This window comes from Cataglyphis hispanica, chromosome 3, assembly GCF_021464435.1.
Source record: "Cataglyphis hispanica isolate Lineage 1 chromosome 3, ULB_Chis1_1.0, whole genome shotgun sequence".
In the NCBI taxonomy this organism is placed as follows: domain Eukaryota; kingdom Metazoa; phylum Arthropoda; class Insecta; order Hymenoptera; family Formicidae; genus Cataglyphis; species Cataglyphis hispanica.
The window spans coordinates 1,553,068-1,579,425 of NC_065956.1; the positions used below are offsets into that span (position 1 = coordinate 1,553,068).

At 41.8% G+C, this 26,358-nt stretch overlaps 1 protein-coding gene across 21 annotated transcripts in view; it reads left to right on the forward strand.

Annotated features, from left to right (window-relative positions):
* LOC126859373 (ephrin type-B receptor 1-B) overlaps positions 1-26,358 on the forward strand; it is a 92,188-nt gene that overhangs the window by 44,033 nt on the left and 21,797 nt on the right. For all 21 annotated transcript variants that reach the window (XR_007688804.1, XM_050610615.1, XM_050610617.1 and 18 more), the window contains exon 3: positions 9,039-9,118. Coding sequence is in view for 20 of the 21 variants with exons in the window: in XM_050610615.1 (XP_050466572.1) it covers positions 9,039-9,118 (80 nt within the window). In the remaining variant the exon portion in view is untranslated. The remainder of the gene's footprint in view (positions 1-9,038; positions 9,119-26,358) is intronic.

Genomic DNA, 26,358 nt, shown 5'->3' on the forward strand with positions numbered 1-26,358 from the left:
AAGATAGGAAGAAACGAAAAAAAAGAGAGAAAGAAAGACTCTATATTGCTTTCTTGCTAACTCTCTCTCTCTCTCTCTCTCTCTCTCTCTCTCTCTCTCTCTCTCTCTTTATCTATATCTATCTCCTTATCGATTTCTCTCTTTCTTTATCCTTCTCCGAAGGAATGCTCGGTTTCCCGCGATATTGAGAAAAGAGAAGAGAGAGCTGTATTCTCTAAATAATTGATTTAACACGTATACATACATTATGCGCAAACATAATAACGCTATGTAAATGGTAATTCCACCCATGCGACGCTGGTCCATCCATGGCGTAGGCCGAGTTCAGAACCGCGTCTACCACCCCATGCCATCCCATCGCATTCGTACTCCCCTTTTGCTTTCCCGCCGCCGCCACCTTTCTTATGCCGCCCAGTCAGAGCCCACCAGTTTGTGAGCCGGGGTCTACGGTACCCCGCAGAGACAGCGGGAGAAACCGGGGGTTAAGTTACCGAGCACCTCATATTTTTTCATCCTCCCGGGGAATCTTCCCTTTTACCTCCCCGCGTCACTCTCTCCTATCATTCGACGAGGGTAATAATTCCGCCTACGAATCCGGAGATCCACTTCCACGATCGAAAAGATTAGGAAGGGGTGACGAAGTCTTGACGCGCGCGCGAGAGAAACTGAGAAATAAATTCTCAGATGGAAATCAACGTGTGATGTGCCGTCAATGCCGGATGCATCTCGATTGTCCATTAATCTTTCGAAACGTAGTTTATGAAAAACGTAAACATTTTTTTCTTATTTCTACATATTTATAGGTAATGTTTGATTTTAGAAACAAAAACATGGCGGCATGTAATTGTCACTGGAATTTTAAGAAATTGGATCTCAAAAAATCAGTCATCTCTCATTATCAATAATTTGACAGATGAGAATGACATAAGTTTATTTAGGCAAATCTTAAAATAATTATATTCTAGAATTAATCACTTTATACGCAATTTGCTTGAAGAGAAAGCAGTTATTTTGCTTTCATAATATTCGCATGAAGTTATATGTACAAACGTTGATTGTATTCTTAATCGCAATCTCTTTCGCACACAATGCGAATTCGACAGTAAACCTTTGGATGCCCCATTGGGGCATACTCCGGAGCGCGTATGGGTCAATGACACCCTGGCAAATGGTTCGAGGTGCGATAGGCTACATCAATGCCGGAGAGGGGATGCACGCGGACGGACGGCAGCGGGCGGCGATCGAGAATGAAACGAAAGGGAGACAAAGAAGGGATATATAAATGATAGAAAGAGAGAGAGAGAGAGAGAGAGGGACAAACAGATCTTGACAAATTGGAAGGCTGTTAAAGCAAAGGCACGGAGGCGTCGCTCGTTGGAATCGGAGAGAAGAGAGAGAAGAATCTCGATGAATCAAAGAGAGAGAGAGAGAGAGAGAATAAGTCGCGGGAAAGAGACCGCGCGACATTCGTGTCACGTCGGACCTCGTAGCGGCATTTTTAGAGCCGAAATAAAGTGGAGGAACTAACGTACACACACCGTCGCTTGGATATCCGCTGGGTGCGCGTCGTAAGACGTAGGTGGTCTCTCTCTTTCTCTTTCTCTCTCCTTCCTGTTTCCTTCTTTCTTTTACTGTCATTCTCATTCTCGTTCGTTCCTTCCTTCGTTCGTTCACTCCATTCTCGCGTTCGTTTCTGAATCGAGCTAGCGCATGTGCCGGCAATTAGATGAGCGCACACGCGCTCCTCACCTTTACACGAACTTCTCGAGATGGAATTGCGAGAGCGCAAGTTCCTCACGAAAACTAGCATCCTCCGTTCTCTTTCCAATTAATCGCGCGCGATCCCGATTTACGCATCGTAATGCTTGTTTAATGTTACGATTTTAAGACCGGCGATCTTAAGATACAGAGAATCCATGCGAGTACGGATGATTAATAGGATTTTTATTTAATAGTAAGAGAAATAAAGTTCATATTTCAATTTAATTGTTGGAAGTTTCTTTGATCTATCTACTATATGTATTATTATGTTTAATGTTTGACAATATATCATTATTCAATTCATGAGATACAAAGAAGCCGAAGGAATGATAGAATCAAATGGATTGGGATGGCCAACGGGATATTTCGTTAAACCCTGAGAATCTTAAAACGAAGATGGAGGCGAGATATGAAACGACCTCGCTCGCTCAACGCTCCGACGTATGAAATGCAAATCGACCGGGATAAAGATGAAATCTGGATAACGGTATTAAAATCTGGAATATACTTCCTCGATGCGCGAGCATGATGGGAAACGCAAAGGATGGCGAGCGTAACGTCGCTTGTTCGCGTTTATGTGTCTGATCTTGATGAAACCGGCAGCAGTCTCGCTCTTCCTCAGAGAAAAAGAGAGAGAGAGAGAGGAAAGATCCTTAACCTGGAAGCTGCGGATGAAACTTTGTTGCCGCTCGTGAGAGTCGAGCATTAGCGGGAGTCGACACCGCGGGTGGGATTCGGTGAATGATAATCGCGGAACGGTAACGATATTATACCGAGTGGAGATCGGACCGGTTGATCTCGTATGCGTGCGTGCGTGCATTTGTTCGTGCGCGCGCGGAAGACAAAATCGTAATCTTAATCGTCCTCGTGACGGGCAACAGGTTTCTCTCACGCTCGCGATTCAATCGTACTGTCTCTTTGGACATATATAGCGCGCACGAGAGGGTCGATCCCCTCACCCAACCCCTGATTCCTTATACGAAGATCGTACGGTAAGAACAGGCTCGTTACGTCACTCATCCATCTACTTCCTCTTGCGCGATCTCGGCTATTGATTTATCATCGCGAGAAAGCATTCGATTTCTTCTATCATAGAGAGAGAACGTGCACGCGGGTCGTTTCTCTGATTAAAGGTATGCATTGTGCATCGATCGACGGCTGACGGACAGAAGGAAGGAAAGACAGAACGGTGTCGCCTTACGCAAGCTCGATTGGAAGTCGTGGCAGATAAGCTGACCAATTCGACATCGGTGACCGAGCCAATCACTCAGGGTCGACAGATCCCCCGAAGGTTCGGACATTGGAGACGAGAGAGAGAGGAGGTCGATCTCGATTCTCTTTGCTAGTTAACTATCGATGCGATCGCCTCACCCAAAACACCGCATGTCAGAGATATAATTTCGCTACTTCTCCGATACACGATTCTCGAATCTTGATGAGTTGCGAGTGCAATCGTGAATATAGAATTCAACGTGACAATGACATATGTGACATACTTCTTTAAAGATATATTCAGATATATATATATATATATATATATATATATATATATATATATAATGAATTTTTTTTCAATTTCAATTAATTTTTATCAATTTATTTAAGAATTGAAGAGAATTGCTTATTGCATAGAAATGTAAATTTATATTTTATGATATGCTCCACTTATGACAGCTCTATTGTCATATATTATGCAAACGTTTTGACACCGATACTAATTACTGCACTATCATATCTAACCGAAGTACATTATTCAACGGCAGATCTGCATCTGTGACATAGCGTCCACTCGCTTTCAGTAAATATCGACGGAATTGGTTTATTTTATGGATAGCAAATTTGTCTTAAAACAAAATGCAAATTTTCCTTAAAACAAAATTGACTAAGGAACACGAATTAAAATACTGTGTAGATATAGAACATTCTGTACAATATTTTATTTGAACGTGCGTTCAAACGGAGACTTCTTTCGTCGATCGATAAGATCGGATTCTTCTCTTGTTTGAATAATATGAAAAATCGAGATAGATAAATGGAAGGAATAAGAGGAACTGTTGGATATATGCCGGGTGGACTCGTGAAAAGGGGTGGGGGCGGGGAGGGGGGAGGAGGCAGAGTGAACCATGCATAAGCATAGGAAAAGGGCATTCGGGGGAACGGGACGAAGACGCATCATCGGTGGGAGTGAGTTGGAGTCGGCGGGCAACGCTATGCATACCGTCACACCCTGCGACACGCTCCAAATTTGAAATTTAAATTCGGTACCTCTCACGGGACCACGTTGTACACCGGTTAACGAGCGCGCGCGCGCACATACACGCACGGGCACGCACACATGTAGCGGCGCGCATACGACCGAGAGAAGGACCTATGCATGTTTACGAACAGCGTATACAGGATGCTCCAAAATAGCTTTTAATGCCTTCCACTGAAAATGTTGTCTAATTAAAGTGTTATTTAACATTGCAAATACGGGAATAAATAAAAATAAGACCCGAATAGAGAAATGTAAAAGTTTTATGCTTTATTTAATTTCAAATGCTTTTTTATTTAATAATAATAAGTTTTGTTTGATAAAAAATATCAACATATCTCACGTTAAGGACATTGCGAAAAAAATACAGCTAATCTAATGAGATTTTTTTCTGAAGAAAAGGTTTTTAATATCGATGCAAACTATCATAAAGCTGTTGAAGCTTTCTGCAGTATCCTGTGCAACTTGAACGAATCAGAATATTTGCAAGAGTAAGATGAAATAAAGCGAAAGGAAGAGGGAGAGAGAGAGAGAGAGAGAGAGGAAGGATATATCATCGTTTTCACCGACCTGCCCGTTAAGTCGTTTCCGCTCGTCGGTGAACACACGCGGGAATAGTAATTCGAGACAGGCCCTGCGCCGTGTCCTTTCACCTCCCGCGTTTGCCCTTCTCTATCTCTCTCTCTCTCTCTCTCTCTGTCTCTCTTTCTTTCTCCCTTTCTCTTTCTCCCGCGACTGGTAAAGTTGTCTCGAGTCATGTATGATTGTCTTGTCTGCTTGTCGCTGTCGATTCACGATTGCGTTGAATTCGGGCGAAAGAACGCTCTTTCAGAGGGAGCTTGTTTTTCAAATGTCAACCAAAAATCCGAACATGCTCTTTCACTTTGAATCTCGACTATCGCAGCTACTGTCAAACACGGTTATTTCGTTCTCAAAGATATAATTTTATACGAAAAAAAGACTTCTAGAATCAATTGGATGCTTAAAAAAAATCATTCGTAATCGCATGTTAATGATTCATAATTTCGATTTATTGAAAAACGGATGCGAGCGATTAAAGAAACATATCGATTACTTTTTCAGTCTCTCTGTACTATTACATTATATTTTTCTAATATAATGCAAAAAGTTATTTGATATATACACTTAAAGGACGATTCCATTACGATAAACTTACACGGTATCATACGGTAACCGCAGAATATTCTGCAAAATAACAGTTATATCGCCGGCATTGGCCGCGAGATGAGCGTGGCGACATCATTTTCTCTTCCTGTTCGTTTAGCCGCAAACTTTTACCGAACACGCGTAATCGCATTTTCTTCGGTTACGGTCGATTCAAGCCACGAGAGGAGGAGCACATTCATTCGTCGAACGTAATTTCTCTCGGCCCCTTCCCTCCTTCTTGTCTCGCTCATCTCCTCGGCATTCCACGACGACACACGCCGCGAGTGCGTGCTCCGCGTCACGTGACACGTGTCCGACGAACGGGGAGGCGCATAATGCACGTGTCGCACGCACGATGCGTAGCGGCTGCACCGACCGTCTTGTACCGGCGGGTGGCTGCACTTTCTCTTTTCCCAGCATCGATGATTACATCGGAGATGATGTAGCCGATCAGCCCGACATCCTTGAATCGTACCATTACGCGATTATTTTTTCCTCGTGATATCACACACTTGCGATATGTTAATTTAATTAATAATGTTAATTTTATGCTGTAGCGGTATTAGAAGAAAGTTCTAAAGAATTTATGTTGGTCCTAAAATGAACCCTCGAAAGATAAAATCTGAAGTATATAAATCAAGTCATATTAACATATAAGTCACAGCAAGAAAAAAGTACGACACAAAAAAGAGAAATGTATGGAACATATATATTTTTAAAATTCTCGAAACATTAATATTTTTACATTTTATGTGTGCTTAATTAATTTAAATTAAGCTTTTTTTAAATAGAAAAAATTTTTTTTAAATTACAAAAAGTAAGCTTGTTTTCCTAGAAAAGTTTAGATGAAGTTAAGACTAAAACGAATTGTGATATTTGCGTCCTATAATATGTAAAATATACAGAAATACATACATCTTATATATATATATAAAATATCATACGATATCGTACAAAAGTTCTTATCATTGCATCATTATATAAATAATATGACTTTTATATTTCCGCGATGAAAATATAATCGCTCGTGTCTATCAACGAAGGCTCAAGAAACATAAACATTGTTTGTTTATGATGATCACATGATTGCACTATACGAGTTCAACATTTCATCTTTTTATTTCATTTTACTAAATTTTTAGTAAAGGAAGATTGGCTCTAAATTGACCATTAAAATTGATCGTAGATAAAGGAAGTGCGAGGAATTTTTTTGTAGCCATTCAAGGAAATAGCACACTTGCGGTTCCTTTAATAGCCGCTTTAACGATACAGTTGATTGATTACTAAAACATCCTAGTAATCAATTGAAATTATTTCCGTAAGTGTATTCATTGAAATTATTACTAGATATTTTAGTACGTCTCTTTGCGCGGTCATCTATAGCTGAGAAACTATAATTATTTATTATCCCGGAATTATATAGACACACTATACACAACCTATATTGTACATATATAGATTGACAACAGCTACTTTCGTAGTAAGCTCGATACACACAGTTTCTAGAGACACGATTCTTTCTTACGTGGCTCAAGTTCGTTCGCGTTTATTCGGAATATCAAATCGACTTGAGGAGAGTTTGTCATCTCATAATTCATTTTATATCTCTTTGTATATCTGCGGGAGATATCTCGCGACGAAAATATAAATAACGTCGTTTAAAGTGCAAATTTGAAGAAACGCGATTATCAAGCCTTAGCGGATTGAGAGTCCGTCGAATATTCGGCGAGAGTCAAATCTCATCTTGGCGTCGGCGAATAATCCTGAGGTCAATCCGCTAAGGCTTTCCACGAAGTTTATTAGGAGTGATAGAAGAGCGATGGAGAAGGGCAAGAGAAGCTCTCTCTCTCTCTCTCTCTCTCTCTCTCTCGCGCGCAGATCTTACTCTGTGAATTCGATTGCGGATGCGCGTGCCTATATATCCCAAGTTCTTCACGAAAGCACTCGAATTAGACTGGCACGCTTGCATCGCAAACTCCACTACGAGATACTCTTCACAATGAGACGGCTTAGAGGGCAACTGATCCTACGGCTTAAAATGGAGTATCCCTTTGCGATACTGGTGCTCGCCCTTATCAAATGCTCGCATTCCAAAATATACATACATATGCCGTGAAGCCTTTTCGTCTTTGCAGACTGACTGACTTTTTTTAATGGGCACGAGACACATTTATCTCTTTATTTAGAATGTTCTTCTCTTTTCATTTAAACAAATAAAAATTAAACGAATAAAAATTGCCACAACATATTGCAGATAAAAAAAAAATATTTCATTTTGCAACTCGGATTAAAGTTGCCTAAAAATTTATATCTTTGCTGCATCACGTTTCAGAACTTTATCGCATTGTCAGATTAATCTCGAAATTACAATATATTTTTTTTTTTTCCTATGATATTTTTTGATATAATATTTTTTTTTAAACATGTCGCTCGCATCTCACTCCGCATATGTATCTCCGGTCTGGACGCAGCGAGATAATCGCAGTTCGCGCAAGTGCTTTTATCGAAGCAGCGATCGATGGTATAGTAGATCGATAAGAGAGGAAATAAAAGCACGAGGGGGGGGGGAAGGAAGGAGAGAAGGGACTGATAAAAAGATTTGGATAGATTTTACAGCGCATAGTTTTCATCTTTGAGATTTCATCCTCCGGGGTCGGAGCGGATGGATAGAGATGGGCGTGTTGCATCCACATCGGCTGGGACGCTTTAGCCTAGAAATTCGAGGACCTAAGATCTACGTAAAGGATTCAGTGAGGAATGCTAGTTGTTAGAGATGGCAACGCGGCCAGATTCAATATTCGGACGAATATCGTGAAACGAATGAGAAGGAAGAGGGAAGCGAAATAACGACGAATAGAAAGAGAGAGAGAGAGAGAGAGAGAGAGAGAGAGAGAGGGAGAAAGCAGAAAAGGAGCATTATAACGGCACGATGAGGAGGAGGATGCAGGAAGGAAGGACGGGGGCGAGTGCCAAAGCTGAAGGAGGGGAAAGGCGCATGAGATACAAAGAACGCGACGCGAAAAGAAGAAAGACGAATGAACGGAGAAGAGAGGAATGCGCTGAGCGCGTGGAAGAGAGGCGAGAAGAGCAGGAACGGATCGACGAAACGAAGAGGCAGGAGAGGAGAGTCGAGGGTTGGTAGCAGCCCAGACCCGGTCGATACGACTACTACTACCATCAACATCACAGTCGCCACCTCTACCTTTACAACGACGCGCGATGCAGGACACGGCGCGCAACCTGGTCCCCTTAACGTGTATGCACTCGATACGCAACGAGATCTTTTCGTTTCTTTTTTCCGACCCTCTGATGTCTGTCTCTCTATGCACCTCTCTCTCTCTCTCTCTCTCTCTCTCTTTGCCTCCCGATATTTTTTTCACCCCTCGCAATGCGCTCTCGACGATCCGCCATTTTGAGAGGTAGCTTGCTCCCATCTCCTTTCGACAGATTGACTTCCTCACAATGACTTCGACACGCACTTGTTGTTTTTATCACGATCAGCTCATTGTCAGTTTGAACATAGTGTTAATTTTGTGCGTCACATATCGTGTTATATAATATTTATGTGGTGTGTAATTATATTTGCGAGAGATGTATTACGACTGCATGACAATGTAATTAAAAGGAGCACACGTTATAAAACCAGCTAAAAATATAAAAGAGAAAATTTTTTGATACTTTCTCTCTGAAAAATTATTTTTTTTTTTTTTTATAAAATTAAATAAATTTATTAATTTTACAATTTGCCTAGAAAAAAAAAGCGAGAAAAAAAAGAAACATTATTATAATACTCTAGATAATACAAGTTACTGTGCGGCAATCGTGTATTCAAATCGCATTTTATTTTTCATTGCAGTTGTTCTCTTGGACACGACGACAGAGGAGAAACTGGATTGGACGAGATACCCGTTCGGGCCTCAAGCTAGCACTCCCGGCGTAAGTAAACCGAATTTTTCATTGCTTATTAACGCATAGAAGAGGGATCAAAATTCCTCCTATATTTACCGAGGCATTTTTACTCTTTTCGATACGATAAGAAGGAAGAAACTATTTCGTTCAGATATCTTCGATACCTTCAAAAGATGAAAATAATTCAAGAATTCAAAAGTAAGAGTCCAAGATTTGCGCTCTTCCTCGGCGTAAGGACGAAACAATTTCTTAAATATCGCGAATTTTCTCGGAAATACTCGACGTGCCAACAGCAATACGGGAAAATTCCCGCCGACGCAAGAATTTCGCTTGCTCGCACGCGCGCGCGCGCGGCATCCTTTTCCGCGAGGCCAAAGAAAAATATTAAAAATGTCTCATAAATTAATACTCCCTCGCGTAAAGTGGCTGCGTGCGCTCTTCAAGAATGATCTCTCTCTCTCTCTCTCTCTCTCCTCCGACGAATGCAACAAAGGGAAGGAAGAGCGGCCTAAACGAGAAAAAAATTCCAGGACTTCCCGATACTTCCTTCTCTCCAGTCGTCTCTTTTTTTTTTTCTCGCGAAGAAGAAATCTTTTTTGATTCAACCGGCCGGGTACCAAAAGCACTTTATAGTCTCGGTGCGCGCATACATGGGCCCCCGCTGGTCGATGCGTTCTCTCGGCGCCATGTTTGTTTTTCAGTTGTTAAGCGCGCAGCGGGCCTCCAGACAGGTTTAAATCAGCCTCCACTTCTCTCTCTCTTTCTCTCTTCTTCTTCTCATCTTCTACATTCCTTCTCTCTTCCACTCTCTGCCGATTCTTTCCTCCCGGCACCTCCCGCCTCCCTCCCACCTCCCCCATTCCTCCTGCACGCTACTCGAGCGAACCGCATATACACCGTTCGGTCCGTGAGTAGTCAGTCCGACCGGGTAACAAATTGCTTTTTGTTTGAACGGACAAATTAGTGATACGGCCATGCCGGCTCGGCGGAGATGCCGGTCGAAAGAGGGAGAAAGGGGGGCACGCGGTGTTTATTTAAATATCGCAGGCACCGAGAGTGCAGTTTCGCGCAAAGGGGACATCCTCCTCTCCTTGACCCTACGTGGGTGTCGGTCGGATATCTCGCGTTCGCCACGATCATGACGATAAACTCACGACTTCGATTTTTGTAGCGACTCGTCGGATCTTTCATCCTTATTTTCGTTATATTTTTATGATATCTTTCTTGTTTATTTAATGCTTATTTTTATTTAATGTGTGCGTTACTAATATTTATATCCAGTTATACGCGTTATATAACAGTAAAAGCAGTCCTTTGGAAAAGCAAGATGTAAAAAGTTCTTGATTATCGCTAAGATTTCAAAAATGTTGCTCATCGTAACTATAATAATACAGAGGTATAAAATTTTAATTTTTTTTTTTTAATTATAAAATTAAATTATAAAATTGATATTATTAAATAAATGATAAAATTAATATTAAAAGTCAATTATTAAAAATCTTTTGCCTCTATTATTAAACAATTGAGTATGACGGAAATAGCACGCGTTGTTGTATTGCTTGCATTACGTACTCGTCCTCCTTTTTTTCTCGTGCTCCTTTTTCTCGAAGAGTCGATCGTTAGTGTCGCGGCGCTAATCGGCCAGCGTAACGCTCTGTTTGAAAAGGTTCTTTGAGGCTGCTGTTGATTTTTCTGGGTGCTAAACGCGCGCCTTCCGCCGAACCGAAGGGGGATGGACGCGCCGACGAGCCATGCACGGGAGTTTGACTTTTTTCTTCATCATTTTTTATTTCTGGAATGACCCGAAAAAGAGCGTTCTCGCTACACGCCTCGTCCTCCGTGAACCACTCGAGTTCACTTTGCACCTCCCATTCCATCTAGTCCGTTGGAAGTGCTACGTCCAAATACGCGTTCTCCCTCTCCTCTTTCTTTCTCTTTCTCTGTTCCTCTTTCGTGGACTCTCTCGAGCGCACGTGCTCCTCATAAAAAAAAAACGGCCGCGATATTAGTTACACCTACGAGGCTTTAAAGTTCCTCCCGAAAGCCAAAGGTCCATATTTTCCCGCCGCACCTTTAGCGCTAACATAAGTGTTACTGTCCGTACAACTCTGTGTGGTCGCCTATTGACGCTGTGAACTCTTCCTCATATTGGGCAAATAAAACTCAAGCGCAGACGACCGTCACATTTAGCGTTAGGTGTGCGTTAAAATATGAGACAAAGTTTCAAATCGAACATCATTTTTTCCTCATTGTTTTTACCGATAATTTCGTGTATTTAATCTTGATGAAAATCGTTTGAAATTCCATCTCTCGCCCGTTTCGTGAATCGTCAATCGAACCGACAACAAGAATTGAACAAACTCGTTGGATTGAGAAATTCATACATCTTTCCCTATCATACGAAGAATGCGTTGAAGTACGCCAGAGCCAAAGTGAAGAAACCTCTTAATTAGGCTAGTTCAGGTTTTGATCCGCTTTTCCGGGCCGACCCTTTTCGAAGGAAGTCGAGCTGCCCGAAAGGCAAGATCGATAAAAAAACGAGAGTGTTTTCACGGCTCGCTCTCGCACCACGACCTAATCAGTTTTTCTCGGACAGGGATTAGCGTGCCTTTCTCGCGCACGCCATTAGCTTCGATCATACATGACGGGAAATTTATCATCGAGAATGAATAATTTATCTGGGAAGATGCAGGTCTAATTAGCCGAACATCCTTTATTCTCCGAAACTCACTATATTAACAAGGTGGATGATATTTTTGCAAGCGCGGAGAAAATCGTAAAGAATATTTCTAATTGAACACACAAGCTACTCAAGAAAGACGACGATGCCGTTTGATTTCATTCTCGCTTAATTAATGCATCGTTTAATAAAAAAAAAATACTCGGATACTTCGTATAATTCTTAATTGAGCACAGTGAGAGAGGTGGAGGAGAGGGAGGGGGATTAGAAGCTCATTTATATTTTAATTACATCTATATTTTAATTAGAAAAAAATAATCGTGTGTAATCGCGGCATTACTTTCTGTAATGGAAGCTCTTACGTCATTTTAATCATACTTCTCTACTTGGCATTGATATCCCACGATAAATACGCGGTGGCCTTTAATGCTGATAGCGAGACGATTATTAATATACAAGCAAACAGAATTAGCTCCAAGTATTTGAACAAGCCAGTGGTGGAAGGGTATGGCGGGTGTGGAGAGTGAAAAGATGCTTTGATGCTAGCGCTGGAACCGAGGGTCAAAACTCGCATAAAGGATCGAAGATACGCTATGTGTTCTTTTTCCTTCTCTCTCTCTCTTTCTCTCTTCGCTCGCCGTATTATATATTCTATCTTAGTGCCCTCGACCGCGACGACTTTCGATGAAAGATGCGAGAAAACGTCGCTGGAATTAATTAAGCGTCCTTTTGACCCTGTAGCTTACTTTGAATTGATTTAAATTTCGTTTCAAGTTCTTAACTTAACATTTAACAAATATCAAAGAGACAATCAGTATCTTGATTTTCGAAAACTACACGAGAAATGCTCTATCTTCTCTTATTATTTTAATAAATTTTCCCCGAAAAATACACGAAACTTATCGAATTTATCATGTCGTGGTATATCACTAATTGGGATCTTAAAAAAAAAAAAAAAAAGAGAGAAAAAGAAGAATTCGGAAACTTTTCTTAGAAAAAGTCCAAGTTATTGAGGAAAGACGACGGCGCTGTTTGATTTCATTCTCGCCGCTTTACTTCAAGCTAATTTCCATACTTAAGTAGTCGTAATCCGATCATGATCGTCGAAATGAAGAAGTTTTGCTCGCCCTTTAGGAATATTGACTTGCATCTGCGCTGAAATTCGATGGAGCCGAGCGATTCGCGAGAAGGGGAGAAACATTCTCCGTTCCAGCTATATTTTCGCGACACCATCTCGGATATTTCCGCGAAGGGCAAAGTGAAGTCATCAAGTCGGATTTCTTCCAATAACGACGCTGAAGTCGGATAGATTTTCGCCTCGCGTCTCGTCGAATTTATTCCATGAATAGGGAAACGCGGGATGGGATGCGATGGCGCGCGCTTAATGGGAAGGCGAGAAACATAGAGGCCATTGGTCCATTGAGAGTAACGGTCCCGAACGATCTTTTCCTTCTACGAGCGTCCGTCGATACTCGAAAGGCGAATGCTGGCTCTCTGCTGGAAGATCTCTGCTCTGGTCCTTTTTTATTCGGAAAAATTTATCGTCATCCTACTGAGAGCCGATCTCGTTTCCTAACATCACGATCAATTGTAAAGAAGGGAGAGAGAGAAGGGAATGGGGACATTTAGAAAGTTATCTAATAAACGGTGACGGAATAATTTTAGGGAAATATTATTTTGTGTGTGTGTAATACTTTTATGTTCTCGTTGTCTCTCAGTCTTAAAAGTAAAATATTGACCGCCCGAGAGCGTGTACAAGTATCCGGATTTCTGAGGATATTGAAGGAAAATCTAATAGATCTTAAATAGATGGACCGGAAGATTTATTTTTAAGAAAATAAAATAAGCCGAAAGTATTGAATCCAGATTTAATTCCCGACGATTCTTAATCGATTATCGAAAATACTCGGAAATCTATTTCAAGTTAATATGACAAAGCCTATGCCTAAAATATCACCTACGGTTTTAAATATTTCGAGTGTTTTTTTTTTTATTGAACTGTTATCTATATATGTATATAACACTATATTTGTCATCATAAAACTTCTAATTGCGGACATGATATTTTATATATGAATATTCGCGTGTAACGCGAAAATAAAGATGCGATTCAGTGAATCTCTTGCAACTGTATTTCCACGAAAATATATTTCCACAGTAATGAAGTCGCGACAAAGATTAGTACTCAAATCTTTCACGGACGGCATTTGGAAAAAAATGTCGCCATTCCGCTTCCGTTGAATGCTCATGGTAGCCAAGTTCATCTTGCGGCTGATGAAACATGGCTGATCGCAGTCGTAGTTCCGACGAAAAGACCTGCTTGCCTCGGTTCGCACGTGGCACTCAGACTTCTATCTGACCGTTTCATCTTCCGCTTCCTTCATCTTCATCCATCCTCGTCTTTCACCCCTTCTCGTCGTCCCACGCTCTCCGGTAGCCTCCTCTCTCCCTAGTTCTTCCTTTTATCTCTTCTCTTACCCTGTCTCTTATATCATCAGCTCCCTCTCCTCGTTATTTCTTTCTCTCTTTCTCTCCTTTACTATGACTGCCGCTCTTTAATCGCGCCCGTATCTCCATCTAAATGCGCTACCCGAATGCGAAATTCGCGTAGTGATATGTGACTCGAGTAATCGTGTCTTTTCCTGAACACTCGCGCGTCTTCTGGAAATCACCTTCCCGGAATGCGATATAACGCCCGCGGGAACCTAATCGTCTCCAATGAAAACATTATGTACGAGCAATGCAATTTTCTAAGGCTTTAAGTCAGCATTTTCCAATCTTTGTCGACTAACTCAACACTTTTGGATAAGGTACAAAGATTCATAGTTCATTCATTTAAAATATGCATACATGTACACACACACACACACACACACACACACACACACACACACACACACACACACATATATATATATATATATATATATTATATTTATTTATTTATTATATATATCTTTTATTGATAACACGTGGAAAGAAGGAACACGCGCGTGTGTAAGCTGTGTTGAATCGAAGAGCACAGTCGACGCAGCTACGAGCATTTTACGACGTCGAGTGGCAATAATAAATATCAGGTTACTTTCGAGCCGTATCTGGAATAGATTCCGACTATTAGCTAAATATTTATTAGCTAGATAAGCACCTGATTTATTCCCCTCTCTCTCGTTCGACGCTTACGAAAGCCCGTCGACCGCGCCCCATCGACACATTGTCCCGTCGTCAAGTATTTAAAAAACATCTTCATCTTCTGCCGGTGGCACGATTATATGCGTGGAAATTAACAGCACATGGGATTGATTATTTAAGATCGTGTGGTCTTATCGGTGACGCCGGATTCCTGAGTCTTCCGTTTAATATCTGATGACGATTAGAAAGAAAGCAAAGTTCTCCTTGTCGTTGTTCGCCACTCGGAAGCTTATCATCTCGAGCGGAAATTCGACACACGCACACACACATTTGTCATTCGTATACCGTCCGTCCCTCCCCCCCCACCCCTGATCGTGTCTCCCACGAAGCGACGCATGTTTACGGCGTCGATTTCGTCAATCGAGATGCTCGATTTCGCGTTAATATCATCGCATATCCGTTTCTTCCGAGTAGACGTGACTCGATATTCCCTTTCACCTCGATTTATCTCTTCGTGTCGCTATCGTACGATAAAAACGCCGACTGACGTACGATGCGAGGTGATCCTGCATACCGCTCTTTGATGAATCATGTCTGGTTTTATCGATAAGACGACGTTCCTTTTAAAATCAATTTTAAGTTGATATCGACAAAAAGTTACACATTACAAAATCGCTATATCAGAAATATTTAAATCGTATTTTTTCAATGAGTTTTTTTTTGTTTTCAAAATTTAGGCACTTTATACTTTTCATTATGTATTATTAGTAGTGAGATTTTGCACATTTTGTCAACATCTTAGTAACTGTTATGTTATCATTTATCAATATCAGTCACGACATAACGTGAAATAAGAAATACATCTTTGATTCTTATAGCAATTACCTCGTTTAACGGCCGAGATATCGAACTGTCGCACGCGAATAACGCGCGGGAAATAGTAAAACTCGTTCTCACGGAAACGTGTCGGCGAGTTCTCGAATTGCAAAACGGCCGCGCACCGCCTCTCGTAAAGTGTCACCGGGACTACATCGTATAATCAAAGAACCTCCTTTGCATGTGCAGGCGAAAACTCGCGTTCAACGAAAAGTATCGATTACAGAGATTTTTCATTGAACTTTCGCGGCGCAGAAATAAATTCTATGCCCCTTTTAATTGCACTTTTCTCAAAGCACATTTTGTCAAAGTTACAGCAATGATTCCTGTTTTTTTTTTTTGTCAATTTCGAAAACGATCTCAGGAAAGATCCAACATTTATGAAATAGTCCAACATTTGCATTTTATATAGAAATGTAATTTTATTTATATAAGATAAATATGAATATGTAATTTATGATGTTATCATGTTGTCATACATTTAAACAAGACAGTTCTTGAATGTTTTGATAAAAAAAAAAAGAGAGAGAGAGAGAGAAGTAAGATAAAGAGTGAATAAAATTTTATACCATAAATGAGAGAGTATAAACTGTATGATAAAGAACAAATTAATTTTTATCTAATTTATTCGTTTCGTTGACGATTCGCATCAGATAGTTTAAGAGAATTGCTTCCGTTTAACGTGGAATCATTAAATTGAAGTAACATGTGCCCCAGTCGTAAAGTCGAGTTTCTTGGCGAAACGATCGTTAATTCATTTCTGAATTAATTATTAAGAAGCCGTTCTCAAACAAGATCCTCATTTACGCGCAACTTTCTTATAGCTAGTAAACGTCGGCTTATCTATTAAAAATTAATCACGGCAATTCTGAATATGGACAGCCGCTTTAAAGTATATTCGTCCGCAACGAATTTGCCGTCAGTACGAAAGAGAGATAATAATCGTCCAGCATGACTTTAATTAGGAAGAACCGGCCAAAAGTGCAAAAGGGGAGGAAGGAGCGAGACGTGACGCCAAGTGCGTAATAAACTTCACGTGCGTACGACTTCCCAAACCACGCACGTTTTTCACGTTCGTTAAATTCTGCGTACTAATTATACGGAAGCCAATCCAATCATTTGCCTTTGCCGGCTACTCTCACAGGCGGCTCTCATCCTCCGAAGAGCCGAGGGCGATTTATCCGGGACCGCGCGCACAGAAAATCGCGAACCTTCGGGAATCCGCCTCGTAAATTTCTTCGTATACGCGCGCGAAACGGGATCGAGCACTTTTTTCGACGTTGACTAAAAAGCAGCGTCCGCGAACAAGGGGTTTAATCATACGAGGTAATAAAAAAGCTTTATGCATACGTATATATATATATATATATATATATATATATATATATATATATAAAGCAGTAATGAAGTCAAAAGTTATTTAAAAATAAATATTATTTGTAGCATTTCATTCGCGTTTTATATTATCACGTATATGCGATAGTAAGACGATAAATTTATTTGCTTTAATAACTGTCTCAATAATCGTCATTTCATATTGTTGCGCAATTTAAAAGATCAGAATGTTAATACGACTTACGAAATTATTAAGTGCGAAATAACAAGATAAATCTTTTTCTATATACCGAGTACACGATACTTGCGCATTCTCTGATAACGCGAACGCGAATTTTATCGATGACACCTAGACTAGGCGAGGAGGGACGGAATTTTCGTTGTCTTCGTCGCCATTCCGAACGGTCAGAAAATGTCTGGAATTTCGTTTTCCCTTTCGTCGATGTCGCCTCTCCCTCTCCGGCGAATCTCGGAGACAGTCGTCGACTGACCTCTCGCGCGGCTATGCGCGCGGAACGAAATTAATGCTAATCCCTTGGAATTAATCCCACGAGCCGAATGATTGAATGGAGGTTGGATTATTCTGGTACGCGCCATCGGTCACACGAGTCGCGCAGCGAGCCGTTTCCACGGGATTAATCACCCCCGGTGCGCTTCTTTTCCGTCCCGATCGTGGGGCTTTTTTTTCCACATTTTATGACCTCGCGGGTGGATTACTATCGACTTTTTCGAAAGCGCGCGTCACCACGCGCTTTGACAAATAATGCATGATTTCTCCCGGCGAGGCCGCCCACGGGGCATTTCACAGGGTTTTTTTCCGAGTTTTGCGAGAGCTGACAAATGTCAATCGACACCATCGATTCTTTATATGACGCGGGATTAACGGCAGCTCCAGCTTGATTGTAACACCACCCATGATATTATAATTTGAGTCGCTGTACGCACAACGGATAATTCAATTCTTTGCAATAATAACAAATAAATTTTTATTATACAAAAAATATATCACAGAATTGCATTATAATATAATTTTATTACAAAGATTGCAAAATTTTGAAAAAAAAAATTCATTTACAGGAAATCAAAATCAAATTGTATATATGTGTTTTGTCACATTCCCAACTTTAAAAATATTAATTTGCTAAAATTTTTTTTCTACATATCCAATTACTGCATATAATATGAGCCTCAGTTATCAGAAATCATGTTAAATTCACGATAAAGCGCGATGACTGAATTGAACACGGTGAGATTAAGTTGCATTAATGAATCGCGCGCGGCCCTCATAATCTCGATACTTTATAATTTTTCTGTGTTCGCATAACGGAAGATCGTCTTATCTACTAACTACGCGAATGACTCGGATGATTCACACCGATACACGCGCAAGTTCTCGCGGTGTTACTTATTTATCAGTAAGTGACATTGACCCATGCGATGATCGTCATCGCGCCCGTTCGTTGGATCATCGCCGGCTATCTCGGCATCTGGATGACCGATCTTTCTTTCTTTCTTTCTTTCTTTCTCTCTCCTTTCTCTCTCGCCTTACGGGTGACTGTGCAAGTTAAAAAAAAGTCGGACGACTTTTCCTCTTTCATCCTTACCTCCGTCGTCGTATCCCCTCGACATTAACGATACAACGGGAGGACGAAACAGACGAATGATCGTTTATTAGAACTGATAGCGTTTTAACTGGCTGAGATATTTCAAGCGAGCGAACCGACAAGAAGAAAATGCCGAGAACGAGGGAGGGGAACGAGAAGAGATCTTAGCCAGTCCGAGCCATATGCGTGTCTCTATATGCTTGCCTGCGTGTGCGTATAGTATCCGTGTTCGTGGATAGGAGGACGCGAAGCGTGTGGGTTTGAATTCCGTCCGATTAAGATTTAATTTTTAAATCACGACCGTTCGCCCTGCACGAATCTACATGATTGCCGAGACACGTGCCATCCTGCGAAACGTGATTGTGCTTCGTTTGCCGTTCTCTACGACCGCAATATCTATCCAGCGGTGTTTATTCCTGCAGGGGTGAGATTTCGCGACAGATGGTCGAAGATTCGACGAGACGATTTGTCGATGCGGTTCAACGATCACATTCGATCAGGCAAATCATTCGTTCTCTATTGAACAAATATTTGCAACCACAAGGTATATAATGATCCTCGTAAAATTTCAATTTAAAGAAAGCATGCCAAAGCTGTTTATAACGAGCGGCAAAAAATTATCACGCGCGGTACGCACAAAGTTGAAATCTATCTAAAATATTAAAGAACGGTCAAATATTTTCTATGAAAGAGTAATGATCTGTTTCGCGAGAGCTCGATGTCTCTTTGAATAAGAATTCTTTTGAAAAAGAACCTAAAATCATTATGCGATGTTGCTAATGGATCCATTTTTCGTGGTAGAATTTCATAGACAAATGCTGACCTAGCCCAAGTAGTCACAATCCCGAACCGACGACGGCTGCATAACAATCGAACGGTTCCTGGGAACCACACAGGCATTATGTACGCGTGTCAATCTCCATTGCCAGACGCGCCTTCCGTTTTCATGAGGCTTAATAAAAGCCTCGTCCAACGGCGAGAACTGTATATAGACCGTCTTGTGTAAATATTGATTCCCGGTGTTATCGCCCCTCCCCCTCCCCGAAATTGAGCGACCAGAATTTTGGGCGTTTGATACTGTCATTGAGCTGTCATGTCGCGCTTGCGATATGACAAATATCGTCGGTCCATAAAATCGCATTGCGATTATTATGTCTCTCTCAACGCGACTAGCCATAAAATAAAATTCGGTCTGTTTCGCTCGGTTCTCTTTCACTTTCTACACTCTTTTTCAAGAAATAATTATATATATTTAGATATTTTATTTCGTGAAGAAAAGATACGAGAAAAATATTCTAGGAAAAAATAGAAAATATAAATGATAAAACGATAAAATATTATTTTACATTTTTCTTGAATCTGTAAAAGAGAGAGCCTACAAAATATTCTTGTCCTCTGTCATCTAAAATGTTTCATCGTCGCAGTGTCAAAAATCAGAGTATTTCCTCGATCTCTCGAGTTTAACTTTCAAGCTGCGGACTCGCCGAACAGTTCGCATCATATTCGAGAAACGTGGTTGCCTCTCACGAGGCACGGCACGCTTGGGGCCCAAAAGTAGTTTCTAGGAATTAAAATCATAAAGACGGCGACTACGGTGAATACGAAATCTGCGGGCTACCAACTGTTTCCCAGACGAAGAAGCGGTGAATGCAGTCGCAGGTAAGCTGTCCGCGTCGCATCAGCGGCATAAATCCGGCCTTACGATGCCCCGTTTTCTTTCCGACGGATCCCGATGAATTCATGATAAATTAATGGGGGATCGCGAGCGGAATACGGTTAGGGAGAAGAGGTCAAAGCGTCATGGCTCACGACCGAGTTTCGGCCGTGGAAAGGTCAAACGTGGGCCGAGATGTGCGGGAGCTCGCCGCGTCTGTCGCTGCATTTTATGATGTCAATTGTACGTGAGCCAGGTTGCAGACTCTACTTGCACGGTCGATGTCGCGTTTGGTGTACATGCATTCTTTACCACGCGCCCGTCGTGTGTCGTCTTTATCGATCTGCCCTGAATTGAACAAGTGTACGGCGATGCCTCTCACACACTCTCGGTTCGCTCGCTCGCTAAATCCATATTCGTACGCGATACAAAGAGAAGTTTGTAGAAGTTTTTAATATTAATCGATAAATAAATCGATAAAGAGTTTATATAGATATATAAACTGAGATTGATAAATTAATATTGTAAGGATACAAGGATATAGATCTAAGTATGCAGAGATATCTAGAATTTGCGATGAAAATTAAGCACCGGTATTTGTAGTGTAACTTCAACCCTTTTGTGGCCGCAAAAAAAGATGGGTAAAAAACTTTGAAAGCCCAGAAAAGAATGCGAGAGACCGACAGTGCCTTTTTGAACGCGTCCTGCCTACCGACGAGATATCTATTAGGATGGCAAAGCCTCCTAATGCATCTGTACGTTTCCCATTACGATTCGGCGCGCGTTGGGTTAAACTAACGAGACCGGGCGACTGGGAAGCGAGGGTTGGAGAGGAGGGTTTCGCAACGGGGCGATCGGAGGAAGAGGACACAGAAGCCGCTGAGTAGTAAGAAGGAGCATGATGGGGCGAGAGATAATTTGGAAATGACAAAGAGAGAGAAAGCGGGATGCGAATACGTTGGGATGTAGATGGGGCGAGGACGAAAAGCGGAGAAGGTGAGATAGAAGCAACAAAGAGAGAGAGATAGGAGAGAGGATGAAGAGAGGGCCACGGTTGAGTTTCCATCTCGATTGGCGCGGGTTTCCATGACGACCGGTACGTGACCACGTTGCCCATGGGGAAAACAGCGGAAAGAAAGGGGTGGAAGTGCGGCGGGGAGGAAGGGGGATTGTACGAGAGTAGTGTCATGGGCGCGCAGCGAACGGTGCGCGCCTTCCTCGTCTGCCTTTCATCGACCCCGTCGTGTATGCGGGAAGGATGACAAATAAATGGATACAAAGATGCGAGACAGAGAGAAGGAACGGTTAGAGCAACCGCGCTCACGTGCGAGTGGCGGCTCATCGGAAAACTTTAGAGTCAGCGCGAAGTCCGCTAGTTGGGCGAAACCGGATCGTCGCCAAGTTGTGTCGCAATTGAATTCGTCAATTGTCTGTGAGACGGTGTTGCTTTGAAGCCGATGGAATTGATTTTTTTTTTCTTTTCTTTTCTTATCCAACAATCGCGACATGGATCGATATCGTAGTAAAGATACCAATATCGAAATAGTAATAGAGGAGTTACTACTTATGGACTTTATTATCGCTATTAATTAATATCCTTATAATTCTTATACGTACTAATAATTAAAATTATAATACACCTCTAGAGTCAAGGCTCTTAATCACACACGATGTTTTGCAATTTAATAAAGCGCAACTTTTTTTCTCTTATGTAATTAAACAATACGAACTGCAAATGAAAGTGTCTCGTAATAACTCGTCATAGAATAATAATTGACGATGCAATATTTAGCGCGACGCACAAGAGAGGAAGCGTAACGATTCGAGCGGATCGAAACACAGCCGTTCGACCCCTCGAATCTCTCTCGGTCTCTCTTCACACGGCGATGGTGGATTGGCAATTTGTCGGAGGGTCGAGCGGCAGGATCCGCATCGTGCACTTCTCGCTACCCCCTCAAAGGACCTCCAGCACGAGAACTCTACGCGACTATCCCGCTCTTGATATGCCGCTCGTATACGCGCATGAGACGAAAATCCACACGCACGCACGCACGCACGCACGCAGGATCGATGATTCATCTCGGGGAGCCGACATTGCTCCGAAATAAGGAGTCCAACCGACCGAGAGCGACGGGAGAGAGAGAGAGAGAGAGAGAAAAGTAGTGCTCTACCAGCTTTTCTTCCTTCGGTGCGAGACGCGCATACCAAGCGTTCTTTGGTAGCCGAGGGTCGTGCGGAGGAAGCGGAGAATAGAAGTGACAGTCGGAGCGAAAGTCAATTTGGAAAAGCCTGACTGAGCGTACCGAAAAGAGGGACAGGGAGGAAGGTGCGAGCACAGAAAGAGTCGAAACGAACGTCGGGAACGTCGATCGACCTTTCCTTCTTTCCACCTCCCGCCGCTCGATCCTTCCACCATTTCCCGACGTTCCCCACGTCCCGACACAACACGTATCGGATCCCTCCTTATCCGGAGAAAGCCATTCTACGTCTACGTCAGCTTGTTGCGCGCCCCGAAAGCGAGATCTAATCCTAAGCTCGCGAAAAGAGAGGAAGCGAATTTGAAATTACATTGCGAATGAAATGTTACGGAATTCACGAACGTTAGAGAAAGATTTCGCCTTTCGATCTTTTCAAGAATTTTATATACTTCTTGTTGCAATATAATTTTTTTTTTTTTTTTATCACTCATCTCTAATACATTACATCAAATTTTGTTTTATATTTGCGAAATTTTTTTTAATGCAAATTTTTTTTATACAGTGCAATGCTTCGTTATTTAGGAGATATAAAAAAATTACGCAACGACTGTTAATTGTAAATGCTTGCAACTATTGCCAAAGGATTCGGATTTCTAACATATTTGACATGTTGTTTCAAACTCCGGATGTGTAATCATCCTATACCAAAGAGTCTATAAGCGTATCAATGAAGCAGCGATCTTTCCGAATATAGTTAAGCGATACTTATGTATTGAAACGTTCCGAGAATATACCATCGAGACGATATCATCCTCGGTAGAATATCTCTACTTACGGTATATACCTCGCCTCCACTGCTGACCTCGAAACTCTGTGCTATATTCGCCCGCTGCGTTTCTCGAGTAAGAAGTTTGCGTTGTACGCTGTATCAGCTACAAAGAACAAAGTCTATCTAGACCGGAGATATATTCTGATCGGTATCGCGATACATGTTCGTTTATAGACCGAGCGAGGACCGAGAGAGAGAGAGAGAGAGAGAAAGAGAGAACGATATCTTAAGGAGATCGTGTTTAACGACCTTTTAGAAGCGGTCGGTCGGCCAGTGGTTACCGCGCCCGGATACCGCCCTACCTGTAAGACACGCGCAACGAGAGCAGTAACACACAGGGTTAAGCGTGTACCCCCGGTTACATCGTATCTCGCGGTGGTCCAGCCGGCACCGCGAAGCCCGGGTAAGATTGGATCAGCGAGTATCGATCATGCATCGAGATGAGACCTGGGCCGGAGCTCTTGAGCTCTCCGCTCCATTCGAGTACTAATGGAAAGACTGGTATTCATGTGAACGGCCTTCGGGGCCTCTGCAGGCCGTTGCCTCCGCATTCGTTCCTCCTTCTCTTTTTCTTCCTTGCCTCTCTTTTTCTCTCTTTGTCTCTGTCTCTCTCCTTTTCTTTATCTCTCTCGCGCCCGCTTCTTCTTCTTCTTGCCACGCTCGGTCTCTCTCTCTCTCTCTCTCTTTGCACGCACAGCTGCTCTCCTTCTCTTCCTCTTTTGTGCATACCCTCTGTCTCTCTTCCTTCCTCTACTACTTTCAGATCCGTATATCCGTCATCCGGACCGCGTCGTTAGATGAGACTCTGTTTATTGACGCGAGTCCTCGAGTGGCTGCTTGCTCCTCGTTTCCTCCTCGATGCCTTCGTACTGTTCACCGTGTGCGGTAGATACAAGATTGTCCGTGTAACTCATGGTGTGTCAGGATGTGTGTATGTGTGTGTGCGTGTGGTGTGTGCGTGCGTATGCGTGTTCGCAGCTTAATGCGCTTTCATCTGAAATCTCGACGGTGCCACACGCGTCTTTCCACGAGAATTTCGTACCGCCGGATCAGAGATAATGGACTCGAGGGAAGGCAGCGGAATATATCGACGGTACAAAATGAAGGGTGGGCGAGAAGAAACGACGATGGTGAGATTCGAGTTTCCTTAGGCTTGTTTCTAAGTCTTATTAAAGTTGGCCGAACTTTCCCGCGAGACGCATAGCCGTTGAAATGTCACGCCGGGGAAAACTACAAGATAAGGGATGAACGGGACTGGACGGATTATAACGACAGACCAGACGGATCTAAACGATTTTCCTAACACGCACGTCGATATCCCAGACACTTTGATGATAAAAAACGGCAACAATTTCTTATTAACATTTATCACAATTATTAGTTTTATGTAGCAAAATAAATCTTTGTAGCGGGTATTACACTGTGGATAAAAAAAAAAGTAATTTAAGTAGATTAATAATACGATTCTTTTCTCTCAATATATTGTATTCCCATTTTTCTTCACTATTTATATTAAATGATTTATAGTAGAGGGATAATAATATTTTTAATGAAATAAAATAGCAACTTAAATCTTCCCCATCGATCTTGTCAGAAACATACACAACTATCTTAATATCGGCGTGAAATAAAATTTCTTGCTTAACTTTAATAAGATTTCTAGCTTAAAAAATTTATTGTTAGAGATGAAAGAAAGTGCATAAAGTATCTTTAAAATGCTCTCATTTATTTTACATATTAGATTCTTAATGATAAAGTACAAAAAAAAAAGTTCAGATTAAAAAAAAAAAAATAAAAAGTTATTTTTTTCTCTATTAAACAATAAACATATTTTGAAAATGATCGGGACTAGATTCCGTTTGCTGATAATTATTCGCGATGCAGCGAGCAAGCACATTCGGATCGCATCCTCGACTTGACCGACGTGTTCCGCGCGCGTGGAACGAATTTATATACATGTATGTGCGACGCGATCGCGGCGTGAATGCACTGGAGGGTGTCAGAGAGAGAGAGAGAGAGAGAGAGAGAGAGAGAGAGAGAGAGAGAGAGAGATGAGAGAGAGAGAGATGAGAGAGAGAGAGAGAGAGAGAGAGAGAGAGAGAGAGAGAGAGAGAGAGAGAGAGAGAGAGAGAGAGAGAGAGAGCGGCAGTACGTTGCGCGCCGCGTTCCCTATCACGAGGAGTAATTGACTATATAATGGATTCCTGCGACTGCGATACGTCAAACTGACAGGTCCAGGGGCGCGCGTCGAGAGTCTCCGCCGCTCGATGCGCGCGACCGGGTCCTTCGATATTAAACCTAACCCCTGGGCGAGAGAGCGCGGTGGACCCCTCCAGCTAATTTGTGACGATTTTATAAAGCTGCCGCTTCCTCCATCTTTTCACCCGGAATGAAGCGGGGATCGTTCGAATTAGCATGGAACTATGCTAGCCCCTTGGCGAGATGATAGAAAAAATTGCATTCAATTTGCGGTATATTGACTGAATAGTTGCTAGATGGAGTACGGCAAAATTAATAGCAATGATACAAAAAAAAAAATATTTATTTCGATAATATAAAAATTATATTGAAAAATTAATATATATATATATATATATATATATATATATATATATATATATACACTGCATTTGTGGTACATTGTAGAAACAGCGAAATGATAATTTCTTAATATTTGGAAGTAATATTTATATATAAAATATTCTTTTTGAAAACGTATTCTCTCTTTTTTCATCTCTATATGATTGATAATTAGATTCTCAACGATATGATATCGATTTCAATCTCTAAAAGATTCTCGAGCGGAGAGACTTGTGTGCGGGGAAATTCAAATCTGATTCAGTCCACGTCCACGTGGCACTGTTCAGCCCTTCTCGTTATCGCATGACGTGCGCTGTCTCGTCAGGGGCGTTCAGCCCTTCTGACACGCGAGGACGTGCACAACGCTAACTCGAAATATTAC